The following is an 11,148-nucleotide window of genomic DNA, read 5'->3' on the forward strand; positions in this document are numbered from 1 at the left end:
ATTAGCATCTGCGCATGCGTGAACATCTTGCGCATGCGCAGAACGGATCGTGTAGGCAGGACGGATCGTGTACCGACAGGGCCTATGAGTGGATCCCACATGTGTTTATATCATAGGTCACACAAAACACATGCCTGCCAATGGTGTCACATTATTTCACTGATCTACAGGTGGCTGTAATCCACCAAGATACACCATGTGCTAGCCAGCATGAATGTAAACAATGCAGCTTTCAAACATTTGAGGAAAAACAAACCATTCATTTTAGAGAGGGAACACCCATGTAAATATAAAACATTCAGGGTACCTTAACTTAAGGAGGATTGATTCAAAATAATAGCCTAAATAATTACGGGAATACCACAAATGCTGTGGGACAGTTTTTCATTTGTAGGACAGTTTATCATACTAGTAAACTACCATCTGGTCTTAAGAAAACATTTATTTAGAAAGCCCTTGTAATTAAAACCTATAAATATGGTAGCATACAATTCCAAACATGCAGTGAACCCTAAACATTTTACCCTATTTCAAGTCTAGTAAGCTTAGTGAATGAAGAAATAAGCCCTGTCAGGATGTACTGTATTTCTAACTGTACAGTTCAGACTTACCTTGAACTGTGTGGGGGCATTGAGTTCAGACTGAATGGTGTCCAGATGCACCCTGAGATGCTCCTCATCCACTTGGATCGCATAACCACTTTTCCTTTGAATCTCCTGTTTTATCAGCACCTGCAGGGAACATTGGAACGTAGGAGGAGTGAAACATAATAAGAATTACCGGAGCGGAAAACTTTAAATAAGGAAAAAGGCATTCATTTGAACTCGATGAAATGTGGAGATGGTATTCATCAACACAGATTCCTTGAACAAAGACAGAACAGTGAAGTGTCTACCTGCAGCACCCTGTGGGAGAGATCCATCAGCTTCCTCTTGTACTGGGCAATCTTGGCTACAGTGGTCGCCTGATTCTTCTGCAGTTCACTGATGTCACTGGAAATAATCTGCAAGTCCATATTTGTGTTTGTAAGTGAGAAAAACAGCATTTTCTCCAATGATGACAAGTTAGATTTTTCAGACCTATCAAGTGCCCTGTTGCCTTACCATAGAAATATAACAGGTTTTGGGCTTTTGTGACATTTTGCTCAACAACTGACTAAAATAAAACAATAGATGCATACAAGTGGGATGTAACATTGTAGGAATGCACAATTAATGACATTTTAATCACGATCAAATTTTGCGTAATCAAGCAATATTTTAAATACATCATTACGTTCATAGAACGTTTTTTTGCAAAGCCAATCTACCGCTCCGTAAACCACTGTCTGATCACGAGCCAGTCAGAGTTGTTCCCTGCCCCGCGCAGCTTAGTTTCTAGATGTAGACAGTCACGGAGGACAGAGTAACATGAGGAAAAATTCAGATAGCAATCGGTTATATGTCGGTCACAAGGTTTACCAGTAACCGCAACATTTTGCTTTAAAGTTTCAATTGTTAACACAGCTGTACATTGTTAAGCGTGAGAGGCAAACCTGTATTTGTACCAGTGTTTCCACTGGTAAGTCCGCTATCGCCACAACGAAAAACACAGAGGAATTTATTGAATGCAACTAACTTCAGTTTGTTGAGTAATGGCGTGTGAGACGGAGCATGTTGGACCTGGGCTAGAGATGTTACCCATGGCCAGAATATGAGTTCATAAAAATGCAGCGCAGTGACGATGCAGACATGTCATTTGTAGCTACACGACGTGTGCAACTCTGCTGACCCAGCCATCTCTCTATAAGTAGCGTCCATCACACTCCCCCTCTCCATAGTTCTTTTAATCAGTTATTGTTGAAAACAAGTGAAGGAGCTTTCTCAGAGATACCTTTTGTTTTTAATATATCTATTTATGTGTATATCTATTGTGTTGCAGCTGTATGTATGTACAACATACAACTTCTATAGATTATGAGACAAAATGTTAAAATCAACAAATAATTGATGATAATTAATCATGATCTCAATTTAGATAATTAATCACAAAATAATCGTGATCATCATTTTGGCCATAATCGTGCAGCCCTATTACATTGTTCCTACATTGTGAGAGGTAAGTTTCCTTTTCAGCCTCTTTCTTACATGATATATCTAGTTTAAATATCATCAAATCCAAACCAAGGTTAACAGAGAAAAATAATGCTTATATGGACTGTAAATGTGAAGACTATTTCCCCCTCTCAAAAAGCAGTCACCAGATAAACTGACCATTATTTCTGTCCCTTATTTTTGAAAATGTCTTAGTACTTGGATAGAATATTTATTTAGATTATTACAACAAGTCAAAATATTATTCTTCTGTTTAAATAATTTCCCCAGGCTTAATTGAGACCAAGTTGTTGTCAGTTTCCTTTGACGTCATCTTGTAAGCTAGAAATATATTTTATATATTAACCCAAATGATTTAAAACATCTCGATCCTAACACACAGCTCTTTTTGAAATAGTAATTTCAGCTGTAAACAACCTGTTGGCAGCTAGCATAAATTGGACATCTGTGTACTCTGTCCTTGACACCACAAACTCCTTTTCAAAATTCCTTTGTCGATAATCAGAAGACACTATGTCCATGTCTCGAGTTTTTTTCACATTTGGAGAACTACAACTGGCAGTAACAGAGACAGCAGTGTTTTCACTTACATCCACTCTGGTCTGGTGCTGTTTGGTCATTTGCTCCTGGATCTGCAGCCTGCGAAGCAGCTCTTTAAAACCCACCATGGGCACTGGTATTAATCTGGGAAAAAAAAAAAAAAACTCTTAAAAAAAATAAAAACTTTAATGACAACACGCCTTACCACAAAAAGATAAGCTGCCATTTTTTATGGAACAACTAACAGCCAGTTAAAGCTGTGGCATAACGGGCACTGATCAGGAAACCGAGCCATATTTGTCATGTGATAAAACTGCTAAATCAGTTGAGAAAATAAAGGCTGTTGACCTTTAATACTGTATATCATATTCCATTATGGAATATGGCTTAAAGCTGCCGTGGTTAGAATGAAAAAAAAAAGTTTTTAACACATGTATTTTACCAACTTACTTCTCTGGGTCAGGGTTGTCCACCTTGGCTTGCTCCCAAATGATAGGGTCCACTCCTATTAAAAAGAGCAATAACCAAAGAAGTGTATCACATACCAAAAATCTGTTGAATTCATTACATACAGTTGTGTAATAAGAAACAAAACAACAGCAGTCCAACTTCACTAACCTCCTAAATCACATTTTTTTGGTAGAAGTGATATTTGGCCATGGCAAATTTACTAGTAAGTGTTGTAGAGTCATTGAAAACCAACAGGACCAACAGTCATGACATGCTGCTCATCCTGTGTAATTAAATCTGTAATTGAAAGGGGCATGTTCAGCTAGTGAGGTGATACATTCTGTGAGGAAACAGATGTCAATTCTAGCCCATATTTAAGGAAAGAAGGAAGCAAATGTTGTGCATTGTTATAGTGCATTTCACACTGAAATCCTCAGCAAAATGGGTCGTTCCAGACATTGTTCTGAGGAACAGTGGATTTTGATTAAAAAGTTGATTGGAGAGGGGAAAACATAAAGAAGTGCCGATAATTATAAGTTGCTCAGTCAAAATGATTTAAAATGCCTTGAAATGGCATCCAAAGCTTGAACAACGAGGGAAAAAACGGACAGTTTGTCAGACGACCCACCTGTACTGAATTCAAGCCACAGTACATTGTGAAGACAGTAAAGCATGGTGGTGCAAACATCATGTTATGGGGATGTTTCTTATACTGTGGGCCTATTTATCGCATACCATGGATCATGGATCAGTTTCAATGGCAATACATCAAAATACTAGAAGAAGTCATGTTGCCTTATGCTGAAGAAGAGGAAATGCCTTTGAAATGGGTCTTTCAACAAGACTATGACCCAAAACACACCAGTAAGCGAGTAAAGTCTTGGTTCCAGATGAATAAGATTGATGCTAAATCCCTGGACCTCAATCCCATAGAAAACTTGTGGGTTGACATCCTAATGCTGTTTCTGAGACAAAACCCTGTAATGCAGAGGAAATGTGGAATGTAGTTCAATGGTTCCGGGCTGGAATACCTGTTCAAAGGTGCCAGAAGTTGGTCAACTCCATGCAACCCAGATGTGAAATATTAGTGCAGTGATTCAAAGTAAAGCAAACCTTTGAGACATTTTTCAATTTATACAGTAAATGACTGAGTTTGTAAAGAAAAATGCAAATACTGCCATTTTTTTCAACAGCCTATTGTTCCTTTTTCTTCACTTTCTTTAACACAAACTATCAATTTTGGTGATGTTTTGATTTAAAATTGAATATGCACTGTTCCCAATGCATTGATATTAGGGAATTAAAAGCTATTCTAAGGATTTTGAGCATTATTCACTTTTTAAAAAGTGCCATTATTCTGAACACAACTGTACATGCATTTACCTGCAGGTGCATTTTGCAGCAGCTGTTTGAGCTGTGCTGGAGAGAGCTCTGTGCGTGTGACAGACATTGCCACTCCAATCTGTGTGAGCTGGATCTTGATGTTGGCCTGCTCAAGATAACTGAAGAGTGTGGTGGCAGGGATCCGCTTAGAGGTGCCATTGGGAGAACGCTCCACCACGTAAATGATCACCTCTGTCCTGAGAGACAGAAAACACACAAGAACCCAGATTCTTTTTTTTAAGAAAGTAAGTAGTACAGTAGGTTCCCCTACTGATTAAGAAAGTAGTAGTACTACTTTATGACATGTTATACAAACATACTGGTCATTAGGCAAGGCTTTGACACAGTCTACATTGACCGTGAGTGTCTGGTTGCTTCCCAGGACTTTGTGGAGGCACTCCACCAGCTGCTGCTGCTGAGCTCGCACATCGGCTTCCTTTTTATTGAGAAGCAAGGCCACGAAACCATCTTCATCCTTACTCACTGGGACGCAGCTATAGCCCACCGCCTAAGAAATACAAGACACAGAGGACTTCCATTTAATGAAATTCCAAAGAAAACTAAGACTTTAAACCACTCTAATAAACAATTATCCGTTACCTTGAACCTGCAAAATGGGTTCTCTTGGGTGAAGTCAACCGGTTGGTTGTTGTTGCTGTAGTAACCCTTGCCAGTGCCCCAGTAAGCTTGCAATTGGTTCCATTTGGCTAAGATGGAGTCACGCTCATCTCCTAACAAGGTGGGAGCTGACAGAGCAGTGACCTGCTGGTAAAGTTGGCTGGGCTGAGCCTGTTGCTGGCCGAACAAGCTTCCTGGTAGAGGGAAGGAGGCAAAATGACATCTTAGATTGTCTTATTCTTTACATTTTCTGAAATAGCTTCATGTCTTTGTTCAGGGGGGGGAAACCTACTGATTAAATGACACACACACACACACACACACACACACACACACACACACACACACACACACACACACACACACACACACACACACACACACACACACACACACACACACACACACACACACACACACACACACACACACACACACACACACACACACACACACACACACACACACACACACACACACGGATTTATGATGATGTAAATCTGTAACTTTCTGCTTGTTGTCACCCCCTACAGTGATAGAGGTGTACAGCACAGTTGGTAGAGTTGTTGTAAAGGTTGTGTGTGAGCCTGCTGTGCAAAAAATATGTATTATAAAACAACTGCAAAATCTATCCAACAAGAAACTATGATACTGCTGGACTTGATATTTAAATAAGAAAATAAAAACATGATTTGCAGTTCCCAGTACAGTGGCAAACTTACTTCACTGGCACTATAATTTTGGACAGGCTGAATGGCATACATGCAACTAGGGCTGCACGATTATGGCCAAAATGATAATCACAATTACTTGTTGATTTTAAGTTTTTTCAGTGCGATGGACTTACTCACAGAGAGACAGCTGATCATTATGAATGTGTCCAGCACGGGTCAAATGGCGGATACACACGTTGTGTGTTTGAAATGTCTGTATCGTCACTGCACTGCATTTTTATGAACTATGATATTCTGGCCATCTCTTTCAGGTCCAGCAGGCTCCGTCTCACATGCTATTACTCTACCAACTGAAGTTAGTTGCATTCAATAACTTCTTCTGTGTTCTTCGCCCGTGGCGGCCGCGGTAGCAGAGTTAACCGCGGAAACACTGTTACAAATACAGGTTTGCCTCTCATGCTTAACAACAGACAGCTGTGTTAATAAAAAATTATAACTGGACAAATGTCAGAAGTGTGGACCGGCGGCCGCTGTGTGGCGGGGCTGCGTGGAGAATAAGAGGAGAGAGAGCAGAGGAGAGATCCAACACAGGCACGGCTTTATAGAAGAAATGGGTCATGTAACGCAACATTAAACCATATCCATATAAACAACGTTGCAGCGGATGCGAGGACATTAGCACCGGTGCGTCCTAGAGGAGCTAACAGCTAACAGACGCTAATTAACACCAACTAGCACAACATAGACGGAACAAAATGTTGCGTTTACTGGTAAACCTTACGACTGACATATAACCGAGTGCTATCCGTCCAATCTTCCTCCCGTTACTCTGTCCTCTGTGACTGTCTACATCTACAAACTAAGATGCGCGATGAAGGGAACAACTGACTGGCACATGAGCAGACAGGGGTTTACTGAAAGGTGGATGCCCAATGCAAAAAAAAGTGCAGCCCTACCTGGGACCATTGTCAATAATATTTGATTATTTTTTGATGATCACCCAAAAAACAGATGTGCAAATTAGTTATTTACTTATTTAAAAACAAATAACGGATATGAGCTTTAATGTTCTGCAATGACTTCCTTGTTTAGGGCAGGATCTTCTAATTTTCACATAGAAACAAGCAAAGAAAAATTTGGGGTCTCACCTGGCTGCTGCTGAGTTGGCTGGATATTAAAGCCTCCAAACCCACCCAGGCCAGTTGTTCCTAATCCAGTTCCAAATCCTGTTGTCCCAGCAGTGGTCCCAGCGCCAAGCCCAGAGGAGAACCCAAAGCCTTTGTTCTGTGTGTTACCAAACAGGCCTCCTAAAACAGAAGAATGTGCCAACACAGCGAGAAGGAAAAAAATCTGCATTAATGCTTTGGATCTTTACAGAGGAATCACTGCATAACTGACAATAAGGACGCGTACACAGTGGAATCACAAACACCTTATGGCAGATATTTGTTGGCTTTTTGACTTAAAACTGAGCGCGCAACAATATAGCTTTAGAAAACTAAGAAAGGTTTAGAAAATTGAAAACCCTACAAACCATTTCTCACCCTGCATTTGGCCTCATAAAATAGCACTTGCGTTGGTTAGGCAGATTGGTTATACACTGGTTATTATTATGTTAATGTAGGTACAGCTGATAAAACCTGCCTTTGATAACTTTTAAAAACTAAATACTGTATGCACTGTGCATGCATATTTTCATCCTGCACATAAATGGCACCAAAAAGAAGGGAACATCCATATTTCTTGTTACGATTGAATGCAGTTAGTCTTCTGACCTGTGGCGTTAGAGGGAGTAGCAAAGCTAAAGGTGGACCCTGGTGCAGTGGCAGTTGTTGTATTTGCTCCAAATCCACCAAACGCGCCTGAGAAACAAAGAAAATAATGCCAAATGGAATAAAGAAGGTGACACAAAAAAAAGGTGAGAGATAGATGAGACTAAAATTGCTGTTTGACATATAGCAGAAGAGTAAAATCCTGACTTAGCTTTAAGATACAAAAGTAAGACTGAATTTTATTTCCATCTAGCATAGTTCTTTTGCCTTACAGAAAGGGTGAACATTTACTGTTTATATACACAGGTATCAAATAAGATGACTGCATACTTCAACATTTTGTTTCCTCATGCAAATGACAACAACAATGCATGACATTTTATGAGACAAAGCAACATGTGAGACAGAAAGTACTGCACCACAGAGATGTGAAAATGGATGAAAATGTGTGTTTACAAACAAGACCGTACTGATTAATCAATCACAAAGATCATCTACCTGTGCTAGCCAGGCTATTACCAAAATTGAAAACAGTGCCAGTGGTGGTTGCTGTACCAAAGCACCCCACATTAAAGCTGACTGCTGCTGGGTTGGCATTTAAACCAATCCCCCCAAAACTAAACCCACCAGCCGTGGTGTTTCCAGCTCCCAGCCCCCCAAATCCTGCAGCCAGCGGAGGCAGGCAGCGGAAAAAGAAAGAATGACATGGAGGAGTTAAATGACAAAACGTCAGGCCTCGTATCTGCTTCTTCATTGTAAAAACTTCCAGTACCTTAAAAGAGGCAGGCCTAATAAACTTTGATTTGTACATAACGTGTATCTTACCAGTGTTGGTGGAGCCAAAACTAAATCCTGTGGCTGGTGCAGCAGCAGCGGTGGTGGTGGCTGCCCCAAAACCAGGGGCGGTAAGAGCTATAACGAAAAAGCAGACACAAGACAAGGCGTCAGATGAAAACCCTGGCAAAATTTGACAGCCGGCAGGCCCAACCAAATTGCCTAAATTTGATATGACTGGAAAGCTGAGACTCTTATGTATTCAATTAAGTCTTTCTGATTTACCATAAAAACCAATTACGGCCAAGAATATATTGGAGTATCAGCCACGAAGAAGTCATCTTCTCTTTGATTTCATTCACTCCTTGTGGTGCCCACACAATCTACTCTAGTATGTACAAATTGCAAACAAATGTCCCATAAAAAACACAAGGGACAAACCACACCAATGACTTAAGATAAGTTAACAGATCGGATTTTCACACTATTTGGCTTACATCAATATCATTGAACTTAGTAGAAAAAAGGGGTAAGATTGATTAAGCTTTGCGGCGATGCGCAATTGAGTGTAATTATCTAAAAGGTGATTAAACATTTTGTTGCTACTCCACCACCTTAACTTATTACAGACTAACCCACACTAAAACACTGTGAAAATAATACTAGCCCTACATCCTCAGTGCTCTAAGTCCTGTATTATTATTGTATACCACTGTGTGTTGGTTTCCCCGTTTAACCTGATCCTAAACGTAGCCCTGGCTTATTAAAAAAATGGAGTTGGTGCCAGGGCACGGCATTCCTATGTATAGGATGTATTCAATGTGAGAGGACATATTTCCTTTGTAAATGTAAAAGTGCTGAGAAATGATAATTAAGGAATATTATTGGTAACTCTTTATAACCACCATTGATAAAGGGAAAATTGATAGTTAAACTTCAGCAAAGTTATTTTACTGTTGTCAACGAATGAACTGATGATTGATAATGTTTACTAATTATTAGTAATGTCATCATTTGTTTTAGAAAAATAGTTAATACTTTGTGAATGGTTTATAAATGTTTTGTAATCATTGTTTGGATGGCTACTATAAAGTTGCAACTAATGCGTATAATAATTAGTTAAGGATTATTAAGTGGTTTATAAAGCACTTAATTTGCACTCAATTATAACAATAATTTGGCCCATTTTAATATTTTTTATCTTTAAGTATTGATTGTTGGTGCACAGATAGACGCTTTGTAAATAATGTTTATAGATGCATTACATTGTATTAATTACCCATTAACAAGGTATTATAATCATCAATTACAACTTTATAATGGCCTTCCAAATAATGTTTGACAGTTTAAAAATTATTTCTTAAAGGTTTCAAATCGTTTGGTAATCATTACTAAATACTTTAATAAATCATAAATTGTGTGATGTGTGAAACAATAAACTGTTAAAATAGCAAAGTAAAGCATTATTAATAAGTTATACGCATTGTATAAGCAGTTAAATAATAAGCAGTTAAATAAATACAAACTTATCTTTAACAAATATTAATTTATCATTTATTAATGATGGTTATTATAAAGTGTTACCCTCTTGTCTTATATTAACCCTTACCCAGTCATTATCGTAGTCGGGGACAGACATTTGTCAAAAACAACCAGTGAATTCTCGCTCGCCCTTGAAGCTTGTTCTCGTGTGAAACCAAAATCTACATACATATACTGCTCCCACGCAGGTGGGACAGTTCCGTTGTGGCATCTCTACAATAACACTGAACAAAAACGCAGCTGTGTTTACTGCGGGTTATTGAGGTGCCCCCTTCAGTGGGAATCAGATCTCTGGACTTACTGCCGAATCCGGATGAGGCGGTGGTAGTGGCTGCAGGTCCAAAGCCAAATGCTGCGGTTGATGCTGTGGTTTTGGCACCAAATGAACCGAATGAAAACCCGGACGTGCCTTCACATGAACAGAGATTGCTATGAGTGTTGGGTGAAACGTTAACGTGCAGCTACAGTCGATTCCACATGGAGCTCGTGTTTTTCAAAGAGCGCTATAAACACTAACTTGTGAGGAGAATTCATTAGCCCAAACAGCTAACGTTAGCCAAGCGCTAGCTAGCTACAGCTTAACGGTACACATACACTAATGAACGTTTCGTTGAATCCTAGTTCAACATTTAAACGAGTTAGCTATTAACTGGCAAAAGAGGTAGCTAGCTAACGTTGACTGAAAGCATTTGGCGTTACGCTTTTCGTTGGCCCGGTAATGTTAACGTAGCAAGATGATTCCAGGAGGAGTGCCCTCACCATGTAGATGTATTAGTAACGTGAGTAAATACACACCAATTAAACGCTATTATGACACTTTATGAGTGACATATTTCCAGCCTGAATAAAACACTCCCAAGTTAAATTAAACTGTACTTACTTGCCGCTGGGTTACTCGCGGCGCCGCCAAAACTGAACGCCATGTTGACTTTCTTCTTTTTCTTCTTCGCCTCCTCCTCCTTCTTCTTCTTCTTCAGATTATATGGCAGCTTGCATACTTAATGTTGTTCTACTGCCATCTTCTGGAGTTAGTTAACTCCTACAGTGTCCACTGTCACTCCCATAGACCGTATGGTCACTCCCCGATGTAAGTAGAGTGCAGAATTGAGTCGCGCATGCGTCAGTTTGCGACAAGTAGCCTACAACATGCAACCGATAGACTATCAGAATAAAAATGGACCTTAGAGTTTGTTCACTGCTGCCTACAAGTTAGCAATGAAAAACAAGAAATGCTGTCACTTGAATGGCGTTTTGAGCAAACTTTAGCAAAAAACAATCATAGATAGCTAAAACTGTTTCGAA

General features: G+C 39.5%; 1 protein-coding gene across 6 annotated transcripts in view; it reads right to left on the minus strand.

Moving 5' to 3' along the window:
• nup54 (nucleoporin 54) overlaps window positions 1-10,839 on the minus strand; it is an 11,679-nt gene extending 840 nt beyond the window's left edge. Inside the window, exons 1-13 of one of the 6 annotated variants that reach the window (XM_034896605.1) lie at window positions 10,727-10,839; window positions 10,148-10,255; window positions 8,356-8,442; window positions 8,029-8,193; window positions 7,534-7,620; window positions 6,907-7,065; window positions 5,067-5,278; window positions 4,787-4,974; window positions 4,467-4,663; window positions 3,084-3,138; window positions 2,684-2,777; window positions 896-1,003; window positions 612-731 (exon numbers count right to left, since the gene is read on the minus strand). In XM_034896605.1, the coding sequence (XP_034752496.1) occupies window positions 612-731; window positions 896-1,003; window positions 2,684-2,777; window positions 3,084-3,138; window positions 4,467-4,663; window positions 4,787-4,974; window positions 5,067-5,278; window positions 6,907-7,065; window positions 7,534-7,620; window positions 8,029-8,193; window positions 8,356-8,442; window positions 10,148-10,255; window positions 10,727-10,769 (1,623 nt within the window). In that variant the 5' untranslated portion in view covers window positions 10,770-10,839. The remainder of the gene's footprint in view (window positions 1-611; window positions 732-895; window positions 1,004-2,683; window positions 2,778-3,083; window positions 3,139-4,466; window positions 4,664-4,786; window positions 4,975-5,066; window positions 5,279-6,906; window positions 7,066-7,533; window positions 7,621-8,028; window positions 8,194-8,355; window positions 8,443-10,147; window positions 10,256-10,726) is intronic. The other 5 variants (XM_034896607.1, XM_034896608.1, XM_034896609.1 and 2 more) reach the window with 5 other exon arrangements.
• Window positions 10,840-11,148: the final 309 nt, after the last annotated feature.

The sequence above is a fragment of the Etheostoma cragini genome, chromosome 16, assembly GCF_013103735.1.
Source record: "Etheostoma cragini isolate CJK2018 chromosome 16, CSU_Ecrag_1.0, whole genome shotgun sequence".
Lineage (NCBI taxonomy): Eukaryota > Metazoa > Chordata > Actinopteri > Perciformes > Percidae > Etheostoma > Etheostoma cragini.